Source organism: Athene noctua, chromosome 16 (genome assembly GCF_965140245.1).
Source record: "Athene noctua chromosome 16, bAthNoc1.hap1.1, whole genome shotgun sequence".
In the NCBI taxonomy this organism is placed as follows: domain Eukaryota; kingdom Metazoa; phylum Chordata; class Aves; order Strigiformes; family Strigidae; genus Athene; species Athene noctua.
Genome location: NC_134052.1, coordinates 11,134,083 through 11,159,539, shown reverse-complemented (window position 1 = coordinate 11,159,539; position 25,457 = coordinate 11,134,083). Strand labels below are relative to the sequence as shown.

At 36.3% G+C, this 25,457-nt stretch overlaps 1 protein-coding gene across 1 annotated transcript; it reads left to right on the top strand.

Annotated features, from left to right (window-relative positions):
• CTCFL (CCCTC-binding factor like) lies at positions 1-13,313 on the top strand. Its single transcript, XM_074920605.1, is given in 10 exon segments — positions 1-207; positions 1,151-1,346; positions 3,019-3,189; positions 3,660-3,797; positions 5,712-5,828; positions 7,117-7,266; positions 9,027-9,187; positions 9,837-10,019; positions 10,806-10,926; positions 13,189-13,313. Coding segments are annotated over 10 exon segments (1,569 nt in total).
• The last annotated feature ends 12,144 nt before the right edge of the window (positions 13,314-25,457 follow it).

Here is a 25,457-nt window from a genome sequence, read left to right as displayed (position 1 = left end):
ATGGCCGGGGCGGTTGTGCTGCGGCCGGTGGAGCAGCAGGGTCAGGGTGTGCCGGCAGGCACGGCGCTAAGTGTGCGGGAGGCTGTCTGTGGGTTTTATGATTTATGGCTGATGCAGATTAACGTTTTGCAAGAAAAAGGGCAAGCAGAGAGTTCAGAAAGCAAGCCAACAGAGAAACCACCAGACATGCTACTGGTTGAGGTACAAGTTCTGGATGTGGTGAAGATGGTGATACATTAGCTGTTAGCTTGTACTACCACACTGGTTCGGTTATGACTAATACTACTTTTTCTAGGCGTTCAAATTTGTTGGACTTAAGCATCTAATCCTTTGTACATTTTTTTATAATGTCATCCCATGTTTAAAAAGACAAAAATTTAGCCTTTCAGGATGACCAACCTGTTGAAATTCAGACAACTTTTTAAATTCAGTTCACCAGTTTGGTGCTGCTTGGTTTGACAGCCTAAATCTCTTAAGTAGCTTTAGACAATGTCCCTTCTGAATTAGTACAATACTGTAGTCCTTGTTAAAGATGCATGTGTAATATGGTCTCATTTGAAATGCATTTTATTAAAAGGACATGCAAACGTTGGTATTTATCCTACTGGTTTTATAATTTTTCTTTTAAAACTCTTGTCACCCTAGATAATTTCTGAGGCATGGTCATATTTATCTAATGCAAAAGGTATCTCAGTCTTGTTAATTGTCACATGACAAAGAAAGCATTACAATTAGGCTGCAAAAGTTCCATATTAGTTTAGTAAAAAACAGAGCATACTTTCTTGTCCTTTTCTTTTAAAAGGTAAATGTACCGAAATTAAATTTTTTAAAAATTAAGATACTGTGTTCTCAGTGCTGTAATCTTAAAATGATGCTCTAAAATTTTATATAAAATTTTTAAGAGTTAGGGCTCAGTTTTAGTAATTGTTCACTTCCCAGTTAGGATGCTGTGTGTTAAATGCAAAATTTTTGTTGCAGTTTTGCCCATCACTTTTAAGGCTGAAAAATCAAAATGAATTAGCAACTTGCGTTTTGTTGATAGCTCAGTTGTTTTGCCACTAGCTACTACCTTTGATTAAGGAAGTTGTAAAATGTTTTTTTTTTTAAATAGATTTACAGGGATAATGATGTGTTTGAAAATCGGGTCCAGCATCTGACCCCATCTGAAGAGGAGGGAGGAAAGGAAGTTCTTTTCACTCTGGGGGAAACAAAGAGCCAGAGCTGCAAAGCCAGTGATGATTTGTCAGACTCATGCGGTGAAGGCAAAGTGCAGGAATATGCAAGCCCTTCAGAACAACTTCCCAAGAATCTAAAATTTCAGATTTGTGCTCCACATCAGAAAAAAGGTAAAAAGTTAATAAACTGTAGTTCATTTTTAGATAACATATGTTAAGTTAGATTTTGAAGTGAGGTTGAAATTTTATATTAAATATTCACAGTGTTAGTTAAGTTTAGATTTGGTTCAATCTAACATTCTGTGGAAATTTGGAAGAAGGAATAATATCCTTCAGCCATAAGTGATAAAAGATACTTGTTCTGGCTGATGTCATCTGTGTTGTGTTCAGGAGAGACATTTTGGATGGCATTTAGAAATTAATCGTATTTTGAACAGTATGTGGTATTTGAAACCTCCAGGGAGATTTCAAAGTGAGTACTGTATAAAATGCCTTTGAATAAACCTAGTAATTTACTTGGTCTTTTAGTTCCCTCATTCAGCTTCAAAACATGCTTGTTCAGGGGTTTATGGATAAGCTTAGGGTGATACCAGGTTGCTGGCTGAAGGTAGTGGGCAAGCATCAATGCCTGTCAGCAAGTTATCTCCCAATATCTAAGTTACACAAAATGACTGATGTAAGATTTAAAAACGTATGTTGGAGAAGTATTGATTTAGAAGGGAATGTATAAGCAACTGTTTCCCTAGAAACTGTATACTGTAAAATTTGTATGACATCAGTAATGTTGAAGAGTCTGTAAATGTGTGTTTCATAGTATCTGGATATTGAGGTATCTTGGCTGAAGTTGTTTAAAGTATGGCTATTTTACAAATAGTTAATGTCCTTGTTTTAGTTACTGCGTTTATAGGAAGCACATTTGAGCAGCTTTAACAAAGCTAACAATGTTCTTTTGTGTGGGCATGAATCCACAATGAATAAATAATAAAGTGTTTTTGTTTGCTGTTATTGAAGTGTTAGCTGCACATCTCTGTGTGGTATAAAGCATTGTATAAAATACATTTTGGTCTCAGCATGAAAATCATTACAGAGAGTGCACTTGGGAGCTGAGACAACTGTTCTGGAAAGGCTCTTCAAATATGACGTATTTGCCATTTCACAGTTTCAAATCTTCTTCAAAACTGAAAGTGTTGCACATATACTCTTAACTTGTTAAGCTCAAAAGAAATTCATTACTGCTGTGCCATGAACTTGGAAATGTTATGTAATCCAAAAAGCATAATTTTATCCTGTGATTTCTTCAAGGAATTGATCTTTTTTTCCTCAAATTCAACTAATAATTTTAAAGAGGCTTTTACATCATGATGTTTTTTACATACACTTTATGGATTCAGCACTACTGGAAAGCTGAGAATAGCTTAACCCGCTATGTTCAAATCTTTGAACAAGCTTACTGAGTACTAATTATACAGTTGTCATCAAGATATGTGTTGCACAGGTTGTAAGTGCCTTGATAAACCATGTCTTAATGATGTTAGCAAGAGACAAAGTTTCTTCCTGTCTTGGAGGTGAGAGCTAGGCTAGGAGTTAGGTTTCCTGGGATTAGGTTCTAAACTGTATGTTTAACACATGGCACTATTTTTTGGGCAAATCACTTAAGTCTTAAATAGATACAATAATTTCTGACAGCTTGGTTTTTTGTAATGTATTTTCAAGTTCTTTTATTTAGAAGTATGAAGTAGTTTTACCGAAAGCAGAGGAACTATATTGGAATTGGTACTATTTTTTTAAAAAGGAGTCATTATTTTGTGGCTTACACGATCTAAATATGTCTTTGTTCCCCCAGGAGAAAAAGCAGTTTTAAGCTGTGATTTGTGCACGTTCACCACACTCAGCATATCAAATCTTAAGCGTCATCTGAAAACCCATTCTGATGAGAAACGTCATGTGTGTCACCTCTGCCTTAAGGCTTTTCGTACAGCTGCTCTCCTGCGTAACCATGTGAATGTACATACAGGTATCTAACGTCTGAAAATACTTCATTTCACATATTGTCTGCAAAGTTGAATTAACAGGCAAATTACTTTGTCTTAAAGCTGTATTCTGTGATCATTTTGTGCTCAGAAGTTTCTCTGATTTTGTTTGGTGTTCCACTCTAAAAAGACATAGTTTGTAGTTATTAACTCTCTGTGTATGCATTTATTTTGTTAAATACCATTCTAAAAATTTTTGTCAACTGAATTTTGACTTGTGTCTGATTCCTGTGTACATAATAGAATTTTTTGTGATGTGTTAGTTTTGATATATAATCATATGAAGAAAATTGATAAATAGTGTTTATAATAAACTTAGTGTACCTTTATTGGATATAAAGATTCAGAATCTCAGAAGAGGTTCTATTAAAAAATAATATATGTTGATTTAAAGCAGACAAATCATACTATTGTGGTGTTAAATAAAATTCTAAGAAACGGTGTATTCTTGCAGGGACCAGACCCTATAAATGCAGTGACTGTGATATGGCATTTGTGACCAGTGGTGAGCTTTCACGACATAGGCGTTACAAGCATACTTTCGAAAAACCTTTCAAGTGTTCATTGTGTAAATATTCTTGTGTAGAAGTAAGTACAGCCTTACTGAATCTTTTGGGAGGATTTGTAAGCTTTCACATACTAAGATTTTAATGCACTATCAAGTTACAACATTTTTGCGCAGATTTTCAACCTTGAGAAGTTTCTACTAAATTGGGACCTGCCTGTGTATATATTGTACTGACTATATCATCCTTGATTATTGTCAGATTTCTATAGGAGGTCAACTTAATACATTATAGAGGTAGTTGCAGATGTCACGCTACGGTATTAATACTTGGCTTGTGATGTGAGTGTATATATGCATTCTGAATTGGGAGGAATGGCCAAAGACATGGTTGCTGTAATGCTTCAGTACTGTGAAAGAGGACTGCAGAGACCCTAAAGGTCAGGAGATCTGCTGCATCCCAGGAATCAGTGGCCTCAAAGCAAAGACCACCAGGCTCTGCTAATGGCCTTGGACCACTCTGATGGGTTGAACTGCTCCACTGTGTGACTGCAGTACTACTTCAAGATAGCTCATTACTGAAGCTTTGTAGTGACATGCATTTTATTTGTATGCGCATCTTCTCATCCCCATCACCCCTCAGAAAAGGAACAAGTAATCTGAAATCCCTGAATCCTTACTTTGTCCATGCAGTAATATTTATAAATGAGTTGCTTCAAATTAGTATTTGTACAATTATTTAGATTTTTAAAACTAGTTACATTTTAAGGGTGGGGTTTTTTTAATTATACTAGACTTGCTGCTAGGCAATACGTTTGTGTGAATTTGATCCTGCAAAAGCATACTTGGTCCTCCTTTATTCTTCATTCCATATCCTGCAGGACAAGACTGGCTAATGTCTACAATGAAGCTCATGTATTGTGTTTATACACTTGATGATGTTTGGGTTTTTTACAGGATTGAAATTTCCTTAATCTAGAAATAAAAAAGTTAGAGGCTGCCTAAGGGTTTACTTGGAAAAAATAGGCTTTCAGTCATGTACCTATGATTAAATCACTGTCACAGTTTAGTGGATATTCGGTATCTAAATTTTTTATGTGCTGTGCCCGTATCTAAAGCTGTAAGCAAGCCTGAACTTTATTCCATGCACCTTATCTTATTAATTAGATTTTGGATAGCTTGCATCTTTAAAAACCTTGTCAGTTTATATTAAAGTATCCTATTCTTTCCCTTGGTTTGATAAGGAAGTATTCAGTACTCATTGCTGTTGCAGAGCTCTCACAAATATTACTGTAAGCTCTACCTGAATGAGAAGAGCTGAAGGAGCTCCCTAGTAATACCATGCATATGATTTTACTTTTGTATAGCAAAGATTGGTTAGAATGTTTAATTTTATTTAAGTGTAGGTTTATTTATGTAGGTTTGAATGGATCTACCAGTGAATTAATTAAGTATGTTTATAAATGGAGGAACTGATCATTAGGTAACTCCTAATTTTAGTTTGCATACCTACAATATTTATGTGAACATATCACAAGAACAGTAAAAAAAGTAGAATGAAACTTTCGCAATGAAAGCGCTTGAAGACTTGAAGGTGACTAAAGGCTTTGGCTAATGAGTTTGATATTTCATTTATTTTCCTCAGTATTTTCAAAGAATTTTATGTTTGGCATATCAAAGTACCCTGAAGGTAGTAGGTATCCCTTTCAGCTGATTTTAAAATTCTAGTTTTTATGTTCCTATTATAAAATGTCTCCTTTTGTTTATGTTCACACTAAACATGGAAGTAAGATCATCTGGGGAAAGAGTGCAGAGATGTTACCTAAACCCACAGTGGGCTTATTGTACAAGAAAAAAGAGGCGGGGTAGGAGAGCACTAATTCTGGGACTGATGAAATATTAAAAATTGCAGTAGATGTATTTTGTAAAATTTCTTATATTTTAATTGATTATATCCCTAATGTAAATGTTACTGCAGAAAAATTCTTATTTTTATACTAGGCAAGCAAAGTGAAACGCCATACTCACACACAGGCGAGCGTCCTTATACCTGTGGCCTTTGCAGTTACGCTAGCAAAGATGCATATAAACTGAAAAGGCACATGGTAACTCATTCAGGTAGGACTCTGATGTAACGATCAAGTCTATGTCGTTAGGCCCGTAACGTTCATAGAGTTAGAGTGAACTAATTTAATTTGTGATTTTGAGTAAAAACGTGCCTGAAAAAGTGTTCTCTTTCACTTTTCTGGATACGGCTGTTGGAAGTCAAGCTATGCAGTGCTAGCAGTTACTGTCTGTATGTTCTTCCTAAACTTTTATTATACTAGAAAAATACTTCATTTGTGTTGTCTTGTTTTCTGTGGATATAGTTGGCACTTTTATTTCTCAATTAGTTAATTTTATGTGGAGATATATCTGATGTGAGAGTTTAAAATGTCTGTTCAAAATATAGACATTGTTGTGGCCCCAGATTACGAGTAACGAATTTGGTCAGCAAAGAATTAAATTGTTTTGACAATGAAAGCAACACATTCTGATCATGGCTCTGTAATGTGCATGCCTTCTGAGAAGGCAGTTAGTATCTATCATATAGTTCAGGGTTTTACTTAGCATGATTGCGGTATGTGATGTATGTTATGATTAGTGGTTTAGTTTGAAGTGAGAGTGTGGTTTGAATCAAGTCTTCCAGATATCCCCACTTATCATGCTTTGGCTTATATCTTGAGGCGGTTTGGTGCAAGTAAACCGAGTTCTTCTTAAAAGAGAGCCAACAGAAGAGTCCAAACAGAAAAGTCCAAGAGTTTTCCAGACTGGTAGGGACTTAGTGCACAGAACCAGTCTGAAGTTGGTTCAGAATCTGTGTTGGGTCCTCAGCTCTAGCTGTTCCTCTCTTACTAGACTGTGTCAATTGGCAGTGTCGTAATTTTTGATGATATTCACACCTGATGTGACTTCTTGGGGAAGAACGGCAAGAAAATAACTTACGGCTTTCTCTTCCACCATTATCAATGGCTGGTGTTGAATCACTTTTACCATGATGTTGTTACAGCTGTTAAACTTTCTCTCCTGGCACATTTGAGGATAATTCTGCATTTCTGTACATTAAATACTCAAGAGAGAGTATAAGTTAATTAAAAATAATTATTAATAGTTTAGAATAATATTAATGGCTTTATGCTTCATCAGTTTGCATATTCTGGAAGCTAATTTTTTGCATTGTAATCAGCTGTGTAAACTTACGTGAACTTACTTGCCCTTTTGTGCATTGTCAACTAATAGTAACATTTTGGTTGGTCCAAAGACTGCTGCTCTTAGAACATGGGTATTGAGATATTTAGGAATTTTGAATTTGTATCAGGTAAGTAGAGTTTCTAAGTATATGTTATTTTAATATGTTTTTTAATAGGTGAAAAACCCTATGAATGTTGGGTTTGCCAGGCCAAATTCACTCAAAGTGGTACTGTGAAAATCCATATGTTACAGAAGCATGGAGAAAATGTGCCAAAATACCAGTGTCCACATTGTAGTGTCTTTATTGCACAAAAAAGTGACTTGCGTGAGTTTATATTTAATTTTCAGTTTTTTCCTGTAGAGATAATTAGAGGTGAAGTCTCTAATTTTCACTGTTTACAATGATACAAAATATATATGACTTCATATCATTGCAGAATTTTTCTATGGGAAATATTGTTTTACAGGTAAGTTCCTCCTGCAAGGAGATGTGGTGACATCTTGTGGTTGATGTTTTAATTTGTTTAAAATGCAAAGTAGCCCTTTTTTTTTGGTAGAATACCGGTGGCATAGTGACCTTCTGTTTTTCAGTAAGAAGGTACCTCACAAAAATGTATGTCCAGGTTGTACTGAAAAGTTTTCTGCCTCAGAGCCACAGAAAATGGGCAAATCTTATAAAGCCATTTCAGTTCTTACATTCTGTTTTTTTCTCAGCTCTAGCTGAAATGTGTATATGCATCTAGCTATACAAGAACTTCAAATAGATTGAATGGTTTAGTACGTATGATTTTTTGCATATACCAAATCAGCTTTTACCTCTTAATCTGAAATTGTACTGCGTGCTTAGTTGCTGAGTGCATTGTCCTTGTAATTTAAAGAAATACATGTAATTGCATTAGTTAGTAAAGCACAAGCTAACTTTTGACTTCACCAGTCCAGCAGACAATTCTTTTACTAAGCTTCAAGCATTCAAAACTCTTAGAATTCTAAATTCTGTTACATCAATATCAAAGATTATTTTTTGGCTATATAACACTTAAGAAACATTGAAGGTGATACAGTAAACCCAAATGTCTCTTAGCTACTTGGGGTCTTTTCCCAGAATGCAAAGAACAGACCACTGCGTAAGTTCATTCTTTATGCAGATAATGGAATTTTTTGCTTTGCCATCAGAATCAAACAGTACTGATATACATACAGGTTGATACTGAAAATAAAAATGTATAATTGTATCTGAAAATATAAATTAAAATTTTTCCTTCTACAAACCGCAGTTCTTGAAATACAAGCCATTGTGATTTTCTGGGAATGTTATATACTAAATTTAACCACTCTTGTTTGGAACAGTACTTGCTTCAAGTACCAGTAAAGTTGTCCCTAGCCATACATTTCACATGTAAATTAATCTTCTTTTCAACAAAATGGTTTTGTACAGATAAGAGTTTTATTAGTAAATCAGTGTATTAGTAATACAGCATATTTACTGTATTTGAGGCAATATAGCTGACTGATATAAAAAAAAAACTATTTCCAGAAATATCTTAAAAAGCTATAATAAAAAGTTATTTAGACATACAAAGATGCCTTTAGCATCTATTTATATTTAAAATAAGGATCCCATTGAAGTCTATTAAGTATTTGAATGTAACAAGTGGAATTGTTACTTACATATATACAATTTATTCGTTCATGTATTTTTGCACTTTACATTTTAATATGGTAAATACTACCTTGGATAGCATTTTCAAATGAGTTTTTGTGTATAAACAAAAGCAGGCAGAGTTTTTTAAAGGTTTTGGTCTGTTAAATGATTTCCATTGAAGTCAGTAAGATTTAGGCTTATAACTGCTTAATTTCTCTGGAAAAGTTACAACATCTTGCTGCAACTTTAGTTATCTTAAACTAATTTGAAAAGTTGCCTATTTGGCGATTTTACCCCTATTGCAGAGAGCACAGAAGGTTCTTTTTTGTGTTTTCCTCTACAGTGTGTGCATTACTCAGGGTTATGCACAGTCTAACTCTTGTTCAGAATTGTGGAAATCAAAAAGTAACCATTAAAATTAATTGCTTTTAATAACTGTTCAGGTATCCACTTGAGAAATCTGCATTCCTACGTGGCAGTGGCAATTAAATGCAGTTACTGTGAAGCTGTTTTTCATGAGCGCTATGCTTTTATTCAGCACAAGAAGGCTCATAGAAATGAAAAAAGATTCAAATGTGATCAGTGCAGCTATGCATGTAAGCAGGTATTTAAATTCACTGAAAAATACTTGCTTATTCAATTGATAGCTTGGCAAGGTAGGGTTGGCTTTGCAGTTGTATTTACCTTAAGATAAAAACTTTCGTGACTGCAATCTAACTAAAACAATGTAGTTATATTTATTTGCAAGATAAATGGTTCACAAATAAACAGTTAAATTGAAATGCTGGAAAGTCTGAAGCTATCTTCTTGATAAATCTTTTGTATGTGAACTGCTTAGAAGTATAAAGTAAGAGCAATCACTTCCAGTGACATTGTGATGAGAACAAAATATAATATTTGCACCTGAATGTGATTTTCAGCAGTGTCACAGAATAAATTCAGTCTGAACTGAAAATTTTATTTTAAAGAATACATTTAGGATAGCACTGCTTTGGCCTCAATATGTTGGAATATACCACTGCTCCATTCTGATTATTTTCTCTGCTAACCTTGGTAAAGTTAGGAGGAAAACCTCTGACCTTCTCCGAGTCAGTGGGCAGTATCCCAGTGTGTTCTGCGGCATCTGCTTACAGTGGAGGATAATTAAGGAGTCTGTGCAACATCCTTGCACTTTTCTGTGTGCCTGTGATTTTTTTTTTGAACACGTGTCACAGAGCTGGATAGTTTCATTACAGATATTTCATTTGTTTCAGGAATAACGCTTAGTTGTACATAAACGAACCCATACAGGTGAGAAACCCTTCACTTGCTTGTGCTGCAGGAAAAGCTTTCAACGGGAGCAGCTTCTCAGTCTTCACTTTAGGAAGCACCATGATTCCAATATTAAGCCTGCAGTTTATGAATGCCCTAAATGTGGTAAGGGCTATTCACTCTGGGTAAGATACTTCCTTTTAAGGGATCTCAGTGAAGTTATCTTTAGCTAAGTGTTGCAGATTGTATTGTCACAAAGGACTGAGAGTAAAAACTAATATACTGGCTGGAATGTTAACTCCTTAATGCTAAGCCAGCACAACTTGTTTGTTTTCTCTCCCAAACCTCACATTGGGGGATTAATAAAGAACTTTATAGTATTCCTGTTTAGGTAGAAAATACCTGCCACATCATATTTTCAGGGTTGGTTTGTACAATCCAGTATTGGAAGTTACTAATGTTTAATACAGTAGTCATCTTAAAACAAATAAAAAGGCAGTGTGGAGGTGTGAATTTTAAGACAAATTAAAGAACTTGGAAAGATAATTGAAGTAAAAGAGTGCTAGGACCAGTTCAGCAAGGAAAGTAAGAAATTATTATTCACTTCTTCAAAACCAGATGCAGTGAGAACATATCTCTCGTCTTGGGTTAACTATGCACACTTCTAAAGTAAATGTAACCTTTTTTCCACATACAGATTTTACATGTAAAACTTTATTGCTTATTCAGGAACCAGAAAATGATAAATTTGATTTTATACCCACCAAATGGCAATGTTCCTCTAAAGCAGAATTTTAATATGTATTCTGGAAAATCTTCAGGAGTTTTATGGAGGTTGTTAACTAAGTCAGCCTTTCACTTAGCGTTCCAAAATTTGTCAGCCAGAACCATATTTGTTTTTTGTGTGTGTGTTAAATTGCTTACATACATTAATATTTGATTCATATATTTATGCTTCATTATGCTAACAGAATAATATGCATAAGCATGCTGAAAGTTGTGGATCGGTGAGGGCAAAAACTGCTACACCCAGAAAAAGAAGCAAGGGCAAAAATAAAACCCGTGAGAGCCCAAAGCGTGTTGAGCAAGAAGGTAATCAGCGAATAAGTTAGAATTTAATCATGTAAATTAGAATCAAGAATAAAAGGCTAAGGCAGTGAATCTCCCCTGCTGTTTAATTACTGTTTCACAATGAAGCTAATTTAAGTGCTAATAATGGAAGAATACTTCAGGATAGTCTTTACTGTGTGTCTGACATCCTTGTCATCTGAGTTGGGTCATTACTCAGGTACCCATTCTGGGACTTCTGTTCCCCTGCTCCTGTAGACCTATTCCTAAACTCTGTGCTTAGCAGTGCTTGCAAATGTGTTTGTCTTTTCCCTTTCACAAATTCCCTTTGCCTTTATAAAGGAGGTCGAAACACATCATTACTGTGTTCAGCCATAGTGAGTTTTCTTAAGAGCTCATGATTTATAATATACTACTTTAACATAGACTGGATGGAAAATTTCAATTTCAGAACTCAGATTGCATGTTAATCACAGAAGATCTCGCACATCTTAATAAAGAAATTGTTCATCTTCTTTCTCTCAGAGCAGATAGTGATCAAATAATAATAAAAATGCTACCGATTTAAGTAACTGGAGTCATTCTTCTGCTGTACTGCAGAGGTGATCGGGCCAGTTTATAGAGCTCTCGGTCCACCATGTCTGTGTAATCACAAACTCACTTGTAATTACTTAGTGTTGCTCATTGTGGATAGCTCTTGAGCACTGAGCATTTGTTTTGTAAACTTCAGTATAAACCAAAAGATGGCCCATAGTTTATATCTTTCCATCTCTTTCTTCTGCTCCCTCATCTTTTCTCTGAGGTTAAGATTCCCAGAAAGTGAATAAGTTCAGGTTGTGGCATGCTGAAATGATAGACTAATTGGTCAGTTGATGTCCTGTTGGCAAGAACTACACAGTAGTAAGTGAAGTGCCTTTTCTGTCTGGGTTACACTAGTACACTCCCGATACAATCATTTATGTTTAATCTTGTTTGCAACTTCAAAAACATATGAAGTAATTTTTTTTGTTCTTTCACATTTTAGCCTGTCACCACATGCATAGTAATATTCTAGCAATTTCACCTTACAGTCTGTTTGACCCAGAGGAGGTGTCTGCTCATAATTTCATTGATGTGCATGCATTTCTGCTGAGTTAGACAAAGCACAATATACAATACTCGGGTCAGTCCATGGGCAGGAGCCCTGTATCCTCGTGCATCCTGCCTTCCCTTTGTCTGCTTGATCTAATGCTGAATTTCTGCACTGTTGCAGGGTGAGAGCTGGTCATATGTTTTTGAGGTTGCCACCAGGGCCAAAAAAATATCCTGACCAGAATATCCTGTCATGTTTTGCCCTTCTGCTTCCCAGATGCTGTTTGAAAGCCATAGTAGTCTTCTTGATAGGATTCTTCAGGTGATTTTTTTGGCATAAGAGACAAGAATGGAGATATATCTACGGTCTAGGTGTCCTAAAACCTTACATTTTGGTATATCAGATTATATCTACACTGATTTCTGGCCAGTGACACTGAAATAAAATTTGACATAGTGAGAGGAAGAAATAGAGCTTTTCTGAATCTAATGAATATATATTAGCAGCTGAGTTTACATTAGCATTGACACTTCTATTTTCACTGGTGAGGCTGTAATGGTATGGTTAGGAAGAAATGTTACAGCTGCAGTGTTTATGTTTTTGCAATAATTAGATTTTGCAGTTTATTAATGTTTTTCTATGTGCAAACAGTTTTTCGGTATCTTGCAGATACCTTCATCTGAAAGCTTGATTTTCTAGAGCTAAGATAATGTTGTTCATGAAAATACTCAGTCCATTTATTGACTCACACAAATATTAGAAATTTCTGTGGTGGTTTCAGAAGGTTTTTTCTCAAAGTTGTCATTTGTGAGTACATGTATCACTGTTCACTTCTTGCACAACGTGCAGGGGCCTGTGCAGTTCTGTATGTGGCTTTACAAAAGATTTCTTGTGTGACTGGTGCTGTCAATGATTTGCTGTTACTAATAATTAAAAAAGAGAATGCATGTATATGAGAATTAAATTTCCAGTTAAATAATGCTTAGTTTTCCTCTGATAAGAATACTGTGGGTACTACTCACTAACATGGCTTGGAATGTTAATATTTAACATAACATATATTCATTCTTCAAATAAACTGTAAGATAAAAGATACACTGTTGTTATATACTGGCAGTATTTTGTCCACTAAACTAAACTGCCTATTTGTTAAATTAATGGAAATATGTGTTTTTCTGGTTAATCATCACAATTTTTAATTTTTTTTTCCAAAGTTGACATGGAGTTGTCCCAGGGTGTCTCCACTGTGAAACATGAACATTGTACCAGTGAGATTGTTCCTGTTGTAGACAGAATAGAAACAGTGGTGCCAAGAGGACAGGAAACAAATGACTTGTGAAATGATTCTCAACATGATGGACAAGTAATGCACAAACAGACTCGGGCCTTCCTTGTTTTCTCTGGTTATAACTGACTAGTATGAAGTGTGTAATTGTGTCCAGTTAGAAAATTGGAAAAGGTGCTGGTTGAAAGCTGTTGAAGCCCTTCTGTGCTCTTTTTCCTTCTTGAAATTTCTGCTGCATAACCTACATAACATTGCTAAAGCATGAAAGTTGTAGGGAACCTTCACCTCTTTTGTACATACAGAATACATACAGAATAAACAAAAAATTAGCTAATTTCAGAGTAATATATGAAAAAGTAGATAGGTTTGTTTCACCTTGCATTTCATTTTACTTCCAGAGTTACTCATACTGATCTGAAGCAAATTTATTTCTCAGTAGCTCTATAGAATTGAGAGCTGCATGAACTTCAGTGTAGTTATGCTTTCCTGAGGTGAGCACATGAAAGGCAATGATTTTTTAATACAAGGAACATTTACTAAATCTTTCCGTAAACAGGATTTGTTTCTAATAAAATTCACAATGCTAAAATACCATTTTGTGCTAAAAAAATACAGGGTTTTATGCCCCATACTTCTAGTAATTAATGTTATTAGCTCCATTCTCTTTTCCCAGTGGTTTTTGATAGGTATAAAGTCATTATCTTCAGAAGAGTTCCTTCAGTTTTACATGAGTGTGGAAAATAGTGGTAGAAGTGGATCCCTTACTTTTTGGCTTGTTACAGTATTAAGTTCTTGCAAGCTTTGGGTTATGGTTTCACAGCTGGATGATGCTACCTGTCCTGTCTTTTCCCCTGTGTCCTGGACATGATTTTCTTTCTTCCCTCTTACTTCAGCTCTAGTAACCATATGGCTGTAGGGTGAGTTGGATCAGCATGCAGATCTGAATAGAAACTAATCTTTTGTCTTCGTTTTGTTCAGATCAGTTAGCTGGACATAGAGCTGCATGACAAAAATGAAGCAGCAGCAAGCAGCAGTGTGCTGGTGTCAGAAAAGTGTGCGGGACCACCCCGTTCTGGGAATGCATAACTTTCTATCACCTTAAGCTATATTTTGAGTGCAGGTGGTAGCTATTTTGTTCCCCCCTCCTTCCCCCTTAAATAGCCTCATTGCAAGCATTTCCATGTAAGGTTGTGATCATACATTTAGCAGTAGATCCAGAATACACCCATGACTTTGATTTTAATTAGGCCAATAAAGCACACGTATTATTTAGGAAAGTTCATGTTTATAGTACATTTAAGAATGAAAGAAATTTTAACTGTCAAATACAATTATCTAACTTTTTTTAGGTTAAAACAACTACTGGGTTTACTTCTTAATAATTACTATACTTAGAGTAATTACAGTAAGTACTATTGATTTTTATGATTAGTTACAATTACTGCAATTGCCATTTATGTACTGTTCACTTTTTTTTTTTTTTGTCATTTATAATTAATACTTGGAAGCCTGTTCATAAAATCTTAAATACTATTAAAATATTAATTTTTAATGCTGCTATTTTTATGTTACATTTCATTACAAATAAGCACTAGCATTACTAGCCAATTTGACTATCAGGTCATGTAACAAGTAAATAATTTCAACTAAAATGCCAAACCCTTATCCTAATTTCAAGATTAACATCTGTCTTTAACCTCATTATAAATATAGTACAGAATTGAACCAGTATAAAATTGTTTGGGTTTGCATGTTGAGTAAGCTTTGTTTGCTAGTTATGCTGGTATGATCGGGGCAGTAAATTCTGCTTTGTGCTGTGCATTCCAGGTGAACTGCAGTTTGAGATCTAAATACTGGAACTTTTAACTTCTGTTACCTTGAAAAGACTGTTAAAAATGAAAGCATAGTTTTTGCCAGTTAGTATGTTAAATTAACAGCTTTACCCTATACTTGGTGTCTACATGCTTGTTCTACTAGGATGACTTTTTTAATGCAGCAGCTGTTCTGCTGTTAATATGACCCAAACCAATGGCAGGCTTAGGAGCTTTAACTGCCATGCGTTGTCTTAACTATCTCCATGCACATGGCAAGGAGATAAGGATGTTAGTATTAGTGAGAGACACTTGCTGTCTTGCAAGAGTAAATGTTTCAGTTTTAGAAAATACATTCCACTGTACACTAAAAAGCCTCATCAAGACCTTAATCAATCAGCTTAATCAAATATATGACCAGGAATTACCACTTTGGTAATAAAAGCCTCATTCAGCTTTGTAGTGTATGCTTCTAGCAGTCACTGAGAAGTCAGTGTATCTGAATTCATCAAAATTGCCCATTGGTTTTGTCCTCCTTCCATTATAATGGTGTTATTTGAGTGTTTAATAAAAGTTCATAATTATTGTTTTGTGTCCGTTGTCATAATGGTAATATTTATCCAGTTTTAGTAAGTTAATAATTTGTTCTGGCTGCCTTATCAATCACAGGACTTAAGAATACTTTTGTCTATGATAATTTTTTTAATAATGTTGTTTACTTCATTCTTGTGCTGTTTCCATTTGTGTCATAAATTCTAAGCAGATTTCTGTATTAAAATTCATTTTAGAAGTTGTATAAATGACGATCAATTTTCTCAATATATATTGTTCATTTGAATTGTTAATAACACAGATGACTCATTTTGTGCTGACATTAAAAAATCAGACTACGTAAAGTGGAATATGAATGTAATAAAAGATCTTGTTCTCTCTGAACTTGCAAAATGATTATTTAAGTAGTTAGAAGCTAGAAATGGGTCCTTCTGGAAATCAGAAGAATGGTTTGACCTCTTCAGGAGTCATTTGTAGTGGTCTCGTGGTTTTTAAATGCGAACAGTGATTGTTCTTCATGATTAAGAATTTGCATGGCTTTCAGATGTTTATTTTAGAGGGATAATTTAATGATATTATTCACATATTTTAGACCAGTACTCATGTATTACTATCTTTTAAAACAGTACATGTTCTGAACATGCCAATTTTAAAATACTACAATTTACTAATAATGGAGGAGTTGTTAAATACATGAGAATGTTTCATATCATGAAACCGATAATACTGAGGTATTCTATAGTATTCTCTAACACTGTTCTCAGATAATTCTGTTTTTTGGAAAAGATTCCTACATAAGAGAAAGCATGTGTTTTGAGTTTCCTTTACAAGCACAAATTGTCTACGCTTTAAATAGTTAATGTGTGAGGAAAAGTACAGTTTCTGCACAGGCACATGTAGCATATCATACCCAGTAGATAAATCAGAGAAAGAGTAAAAACAGTACTTTGGATACATGTTTACTGATGAGTCTCCATAATATAACTGAGACCTTGAAGCACAGTAACTTCAGTGATGCTGATATGTGGCATATGATGCTGCAAAAGTACATTTTAATGACTCGATTAGAATGAATTGTCTTCTGAAACTCTGAATTGTTCCCCCAAAAAATCCTAGAATCTGCCAAGGAGAGGAAGAAAAGTAGCTATTGTCAGCAGGAGTGGGGCTCTAAGTTGGGACGTGTGCTTGCATGTAATTGAGCGTTGTGCTGCGAGCTGATGGCTGATGAGGTAATTAGAGGAGCTCCCTGTAGATGGCAGTACATGTTCACTTCTGTTGAAGCAGGCAGCAGAGCAAATGGATGTCAAAGGTGCTTTGATTTTTTTTGTCGTAGTCTTGACTTGGTGAGGTATCTTGCTCATGATGTTGTGCATGCCAGGGCTATATAAAAAGAGTTCTTTGTAGCTTTTTTTTCCTTAGCAGGCTAGTAAGTCCTAGTGTCACCGCAAAGTTTAGTCACTGCTGCCAGGAAAGAGGATGGGATGTGTGCCTGTCTTTGCTGAAGCACAGGATGGGATGGGGCTGCCCTGTTGCTACTGAAGTGGGTGTCCGTGCCCAGCGCAGAGGGCACAGCCCCAGCCCTCCACAGTCACCGACAGCGATGCCTCGCCAGTGCTCCACGTGCTTTCGCTGTGTTTGTCCCCTGCCCTGGCTTCCTTGGCTGAGTTGGCTCAAAGAAAGGTTAGGTGAGTGCCACCAGTGTCAAGGGAGGTGTAGGGAGTGTAGAGACTAGGGGAACATTAATATATTTTCTGTTGCTGATGAATAATTTTAACACACCATGTAAAATTATTATTTAATGATAATTTAAGATGTTTATCTAAGACATCTGTAGTTAAGAGATTTTAGGGCTTTTAACATGCAACAGATTGGTTAGACAAATTTTTAAAAGTCCTTTAAGGTAATGTAAAGTGTGCACACAGGCCATGAGAAGTGAGCTGGCCCTTCATAAAAGGGTGAGCTTGTCAACTCCTGTAGATTTCTTCTATATTTTCTCCAGGTTAAGCTTTGGCACAACAGTGTAGAAATAGTGCACAGTCACTGACAGCACAAGGATGAGGTCTTTGCATGCCATAATGTATGATTTTACCATGAGATGATCTTTACTCATTGTCTAAGCATTATTCTGGTAGAGTAGATGAAGAAACGGTGGATTTCCAGCTGATTTCCATTTTTGTGAATGTTCCAAGAAATTTTCTTGAACTGTCATCATTAAGTTCCTGCCATCCTCTCCTCGTATCCAAACTAATCTTTTTCCTGTCTTTCAGATCTTTTTGCTGATTACCAAGTCTGGATTAGGGAAAGATGTCTGCTGTCTGTCAGTACATCTACTGAAGATCTTTGCCATCATTACTTTTTTGTTAGTTAAAATGAATTTGGTTATTTAGCAATCTTGCAACTATACTGCAAAGATAACTGACAAAAAGTTAACAGATGGGAATTTAATTTTGTTGTGTGGAAGCCTAGCTGTCTCTCTCAACCATAGCTATGGTGTCTCCATTGTACAGAAAAGAAAAAATGATACACAGATCATAATTAATCTCTGATTTAATCCTCTTGCCCTCAGGAGCACTGAAGCCCACTGATGATACAGTATGCTGCTGCTTATTGCTAGTTTAATCTCACTGAACTAGAAATAGAAACCTGGGGTGTTGCAGTATGTAATGATTAAGTTACATTAGCAGAAGGTGGTAAGCAAACAGGTAAGGACCTAATGACATTAAGCCAGTGCTGTTAATCACTTCCAGAGACATTGAACTCAGAGTATTGAAACCGAAATACCATTTATAACTTCTTAAAGGTCAGCCCTTAAGATGACATGAAGGCACTATGGCAGCATGGCTTGCAGCCATGGGCATGAGTGGTGGTATGGCATCTCATAAGGAGGAAATGCTCATCTGGTGGCAACTGGAAGATTCATAAAGGGGACACAGACTCCATAGTCTTAAGACCTTTCTAAAGTAGAGTAAAATGAGTAACATTTTCCTTTGAAAGCCCTTTGCTGTCTTTCCCACTGAATGTAAGCTCACTCCATGGGATCACTAATGTATGACTGAATTTCAGTGTTATATATGGCTCTAACAGTAACTTCCACTTGCACAGTTTAATACCTATTTTTTGTTTTGTTTAAGAAACCGAATGTGCATTTGAAAGCAATTTACATTAATACAGTATGTCTTCAGGCAAACATCATTCCCTGTTGTTGTGCTTTTAAAACAGCTCAGCTATTGTTTGAAGTTAGTCACTGAAACAGTTGGACTCTGTCTGGCATTATGGGTGTGTGATCGTTACAAAATGGTAAAGAATTTTCTGACAGTTTTGATTCAATCTGTTTTCACTTTGACTTGGCACTTGACAATGAAGAATTTTATTTTCTTTCTTCTTTGGTAGCGACTGTTTGAGTTACCTCTGTAAATGATTTTGTTTATTTTTAGCTTGGGTTTTTTTTTCCCAGATTCAGTCTGTTATTGGTTTTATCCCTGCCCTGTCCACATAACATTTGCAGCTAATGGGAGGAATGCAAAGAAGGAGTGACATTGCTGTTTGCTTTGATAAGAGAGAGCCTTGCTTTTATTACTAACTCACCAAATGGTAGGTAGCAGCTAATGGTGATTATAATTAAGCGTTGGAACGGCCATCCTTTTTCTGTAAGAACTGTATGGTGAGAGAACTAAGGTATTCTCCCTTTAAGGCAGAGGTGATTTTCTGTTCTCTTACAGTAACTCATCAGCTGTTTCACTGTGAAGTGAAAGTTATAAAACTTTATAGTAGTTATTTTCCCATCCTATTTTAAATGTCCTGCTTTTTGAACTGAGTTATTTCTCCCTTCAACATTTAGCATTACTAAGTGTGAATTGAAATTGTTTAATTTAAATGGGCTGTGCCCTCCAGGCCAAGCCCTCCAGCAAAACATTTGCATGGGTTTTACTTCAGTAATAACTGTGTGATAATAAATGTCATAGTAGTGTTAATATAAGACTGTGCTCCATCTTTGCATAGGTGTAAGTTTACAGTAAATCCATTCAGTTCAGTGAATTCATTCGAGTTACATGGGAGCTGAGACAGTGGTTTCTTCCTTTGGGGGCTGACTTCCAAAAATGGATGCATAGCCACCAAAGCCTATTGAAGACTGAGATACTCACGGCTTTCTAAGATTAGGCAATGCATCCGTACTTTGCATACAAAAAGATTTTTTTCTGCTTCCCTTGAAATTCCTAAGAGAAATGCAGAAGTGTGTGAGGGTGCCTGTCAGCCTCATCTTGACAGAAGAACAGTATAAGAGTGAACTGCTGTTGGTTCTGGGGCTTGGTGCTCCGCCTGGCAGATGCAGGCTAGCTACAGGAGGTCATATGTATGGGCAGGCAGGCTGTCCTGATCGTGGAGTTTTCTCTTTCTCCGAAGCAGCTGATTGAATAGAAACAATACGTTGCTTTCCCCATTTAATGATGAAGACTGACAGTTTGTAGGAGATGAGTCAAAGGTTACTGATGAGAAGATCCATCCAGATAATTGCTGTAATTGCACCCTGAGGATGCAGCTCCTATCACAAAGCATTAGGCAGTGATTCTGTTTGTAAATACGTACTTGGCAGTGAACTTCATCCTGTGCCTTAAATCAAGAATGTCCTTTCATGAGATATAAATGGAGAAAGTTCTCCTGACTTTTTCTTAATCCAACCATGTTTTGTACTGTCGACAGGTGAGTAGGAAATAGTTCCATTCTGAAGCAGAGCAGTGGTTGTGATTTAAACATAAAAATACCATTTAGTGTTAAATGCTTTGATGAATACTCTAGCTGGTTATTTCACAACAAATACCAATAAGCAGCATGAATGAATATAAATAATTCATAATATTTAACTTGAAAGTGCATCTTTTTCTTGCAATGATTGGTTCATTTTTCTTGAGTTTGTCCAGTGACGACTTTACAATTTAATACAAAAAGCTTTTCTGTTGGAGAGTGAACAGTTACTTACAGACAGAACGCAAGCAGCATCCCTGCCACAGAAGTAGCTCTTTATTCCACCCATTCACAAGGCACAGAAATCAGCAGTGCTAAGGCGTAAGATTGAGAGTTCATATTGGGGAGTGAGAGGCAATGAAAGCACATCAAATTCGTCATCATATCAGTAGTTGCTGTTAAATAAATGCTCAACTAGTATGAGCTAAAACTCAAAATTGAGTCTCATAACAGCTAGGTAGCAATTTTAGATATTGTGGCCCTAGCTTCTTAAACTTTTAAATGAGGAAGGAAAAACCTTTTGGATTTCCTAGAAAACACACAAGTAATTTTAAATGTGTCTCAAAATGCATTAAAACATAAATGTAACTTTCAGAAGCATCAATGGCTCAGTCTGTGGCAGGGGTGGGTGGTGCTCTGGTACCCAGTGGTGTTTCCAGGTGAACAAAATCCTGTGTGCTCCGGCCTGTTTGTGAGTGCATTTGGCATGAAAGCAAGCCTGAATTTGAGAACAGCCACCGTTTAATGGGTATAGACAAAGCTGCTTTATGTAACATCCAGTGAAATAATTGATCCAAGACTATTTTTCAGAATTCAGATTGTTCTGTGGTTGTTTATGAAACCAGTAAAAGTCCCTCTAAGACTTTGAAAGAGTGAGGTTCATGATCAAATCCTATTTTTAGAAACTGAAAATTTTTGGTTTTTAAGTGCTCTGAATTGAGAAGATGTATCTTGCCTGAATACATGCGTACTCTTGCTTAATAAAGAAATCACTTGCATAAGTCCTTGTGCAGCATGATACAGAGACAAGGAAGTGAAGAAGTGATGAAATTTGTTCTATTCTAGCCCATGCTCCCTGGGACATGCATCTAGCCTGGGAATCAGCACAAACTGGGCACATATTTACATTTATTTACATTTACCATCATGCTTATCTGTTAGGAATGTCTTTTCCTTTTGAATATGACTCAATTTTTTTATGACTATGCACTTAGAAATTGTAAATAGCATTGATCGCTAACAGTGATCTGTTCCTTGCAGCATAGACTTTAGATTAACTGTCTGTTCTGAGTTTATATTCATGCCTTATGAAAGATACAAAAATAATGACATAATTTTGTTTCTCTGTAGTGTTACAAAACAAAGGCACTCTCATGCTTCTCACTGGGTAGGACTAAAATTCAAAAGCTTTGTGGGTGCATTGCTGAGTGAAACTAAGGAAGTAAGTAACACCATTATCTGTCAGTCCAGCCCTTGGCAATTAGGATTGAATTATATGAAGAATAAACCTTAAAAACAGGTTGAGCTCACTAAGAGGGAGTTAAAATGGCAGGAACTAACTCAAAAACAAAAATTAGGTTGTGTTTTCTACCTCAGACAACAATTTATGTTTGAATGTTGTGTGCACCACAGAATGCTTCCTATTTTAACAGACTGTTTCTTTGCCCACAGGGGAATTTTGCTTCTCTCTCTCTCTCTTTTTTTTTTAACCAGAGGTCCAAGGGATCGGAAGCAAAATGTTTGTTTTTGAAAGAAGTTATGTTTGTTTTCTGACAAACTACATAAAGAATCCTGATTAGCCAACCGTTAGTGAGGAAGGTAAGTAAGCATCCAACATTATGTACGATTCTGTTTATTACCAGACATTTACATTCGCTGTTCAGGCTCTGTGTTCTGTATATCAGTTTTCTATGGTTACCAGAAGCTGACAGAATAAAGAAGTGCAGGGTAGCCTTGTGCTGCTTTAAACAAAGACTTGTTCCTCTCTGATGCACTCTGGGGCTGGTTTGCGTGTCAAGGCATGTTCTTTTCCTACCGACAGTTATACAAAGGCAGGGGGAAAATACCATTTTCTGGAAAACGCTTTAGTATTTTTAATCTGCTGTTATTTCCCCCTTCATAGATTTTTCTGCTCAAACTCCAAGAAAGTGTAATAGGAAAGGCAAGTACCTTTCTGTAAAGTACATGCCAGTGTAAGTATTGTAATAATAAAGCTTTGCTTTCATATTGCAATTTTTTCTGTCAGGTTTCTTTTTTGTTCAGCTAAATTGCTATGAGACTTTTCACACTGATAAAGGCTGCAGTATCAGAGACGTAGTGGTTTACATTATATAACACTTGTGCAAGTATTCATTTAAACCTGTCTTTACTATTATGAAACAGGTAGATAGAAACATGGTCACGAGAAAAATTGTGCCAACATAGACTAGCACATTTAGATCAGTACAAATTGTTTACACGTTTCAGACTTACTTAGGACAATAGGAGATTCATATTCGTACAATTTGTAAAATGTTATGATTCCCTGCTTATTTTGATAGAAATTATTTTTAAATAATAAATGAGTTGTTCAGAATAGAATTTTACTATTTTTTAATGTTAGTTCTGTAACAGAACAAATGCTGATATTATGATGGTTTGGTTTATGCTTTTTGCCTCTTATTCAACAAAATGTGTAATGGTACTTCGTGCTCACCACAGATTTTGATATTTAATTATGATTCATTCGGTGTCTATAATTCAAATATACTCTTGAGTCTCCCCAAAGCTCTTGCTTATGGGAAACTAACAGACTTACACCAAACATACCTGCACTACTAAAAGCTATTTGATGAGAGACTTGGAAAAAAATCTTTTTAAAATACAGCATAAGAGAACTGCAAAAATTGGAGACTGTCTTCTTGAGACAAGTGCTGCACAGGAGCTCTGGCAGCTATTTTTGCTGGGAGTGCTTTGGATAGAAGACAAACATGGTCAAATTAGCTAGAATGCTGGAAGTTCAGTCAAGGATACTGCCTTAAATAGTTCACCCAGAAAAGGACAAAGCTTTCTTAGGGCAGCCCCTTCAGAATTCCAATTGCAGTAACAATTTTTAATAAGTAAATATAAAATATAGTAATTTTTCTGTGGTTTTGTTTTATAACAGATTATTGGAATGTTCTGAGGTCAGATTCAGCCCTCCTAACTATGAAAAACTCACTAATGCAAAAATATATATCTGAAAGTACACTGTGATTAATATTCTTGTTTTCCTATCCTAGGTTATATTTTTTCTATTCATGGCAATAGGTCACATAGCTGGAAAAAAAGGATGATAAGATGCTGAATTTTAAAGGAAAATGTGTTCATTACTTGGCTTGTTTTAGTGTGCAGTGGTTTTTACTTCTTGCCAAATACCTGCTATGTGACCTTCTCTGGGCTATGATAATATTGACCTAAAGGAGATTATCTTCCAATGTAGGAATAAAATTCAATATTTACTCATAAATATTTTTGTATTCATTCTTGTTCAGTTGTGAGGAAAATAGGGAGGAGTGAGGTTGCAGGGCAAGTTGCAGAACAGGAAAGCGTTGAAGCTGCTGTCGATGTAGGCTCTTGTTCGTTAAGTCGGTTTGAAATTGTTCAGGAGGCCACGGAAGTTGGTTTTGAACATTTACCTGTGCTAGGGACAAAGGAGCATTTCTAGAGGATAGCAGCAACCTGGAAGTTTTCCAGATGCAATTGGACAGGGTGGTAGATAATCTCATCTGGACTCTCCCGAGAAAGGTCGGACCAGGTGATGGTTTGGGGTCCCTTCCAACCTCGACTGCTCTGTGATTCTCTGGTTCATTTCTGCTTTTCAAGGCCAGTCTAGTGGTTTTTGATATGCTGCTTGTTGTTACAAGTAAAAGCTTATCAGAGGTCAATTTTAGAAGCTTCTGGAAACTGGTTAGAGGTGGCTGATGTGAGTGAGGTTGGGCAAACCCTTCTGTGGCCAGGGAATTCAGGTAGGTCGGGCGTGAGACAGGTGTGTGCTGGCAGGCTGCAAAAGGCTGACCCCTCTTCACCCCTGCCATTAGGCTTCAGTGTTTCTGTCAAATTTGAAGGGGAAAATCAGTGTGCCTGATGCTGGGCATCCTTATTCTTCTCTTCTGGTTCTCTCTCAGGTGAAAGGATCACCTACCACCCCATCTTCTGGCTCAAATATTTCATGCTAGCTTGCCCCTGGTCCTCACATACGTTTCTTGCTGTGCCACTGTTACAGCCAACATGTATGTACCTGATGCTGCAAATATCCAGCCTTTCACTTGATCATTGCCATTCTCTCATCTCAAATCACTTTAGCTGCCACAAAAGCTTTACAGAAGTTCCTGTCTCTCCCAAAATGCCATATGTGTGGGTGCGACCCCCCATCTGTTAATTAACATTTGCAGGCACAGACCAGTTTCTAATCATGTGGGTAGATAGTGGCTATACTCAGCCCACTTCTATAAAAGAGTAATTTTCAAAAGCCAAAAGTAGAAACAATTCTGTGGATCATTTGTCACAACCCATTTGCAAATGCAGCCCTCACTGTGGTTTTATGTTGGTCTCAGCAAAGGGTTAACACGGACTGTGCACAGCCCTTACTGCCTCTGCTAAAGAAACATTAATTATAGAGAGCCCTAAGGATTCAGAGCAGCTAAAAAGGCTGAGTAGTATTTAAAACCAAGACAGTCAAATAACTGGTTGGATTTGATCTCTAATAAATTACTATGTTCTGATGATAAAATTCAGCAAGAGTGTGACAGTCAGATGGGGAGGTTGGCAGCAAAAGTTTTAAAAATAAATAGTCTTAAATTGCAGGAAATTACAGCAGCTCCTTGGAGTTATTTTTCTCCGTGCATTGTGTGTCTGAGAAGGCAGGCAGCCTGCTGGCAAGCTTTTGACCTTTTGTGTGCGAAATAAAATATGCAGGTGCAATAGTGTGAATGCACAACGGGTGACAGTGACTTTCAGCTGCGGGTTTGTGCACTGAGGGCCCCACAGGGCTGCCAGGGGTGCTCCAGATTAGCTCCATTAAACTTTAGATAACACAGTGAGAGGCTGTGGCTGTAAAGGACTGCAGAATATGTGT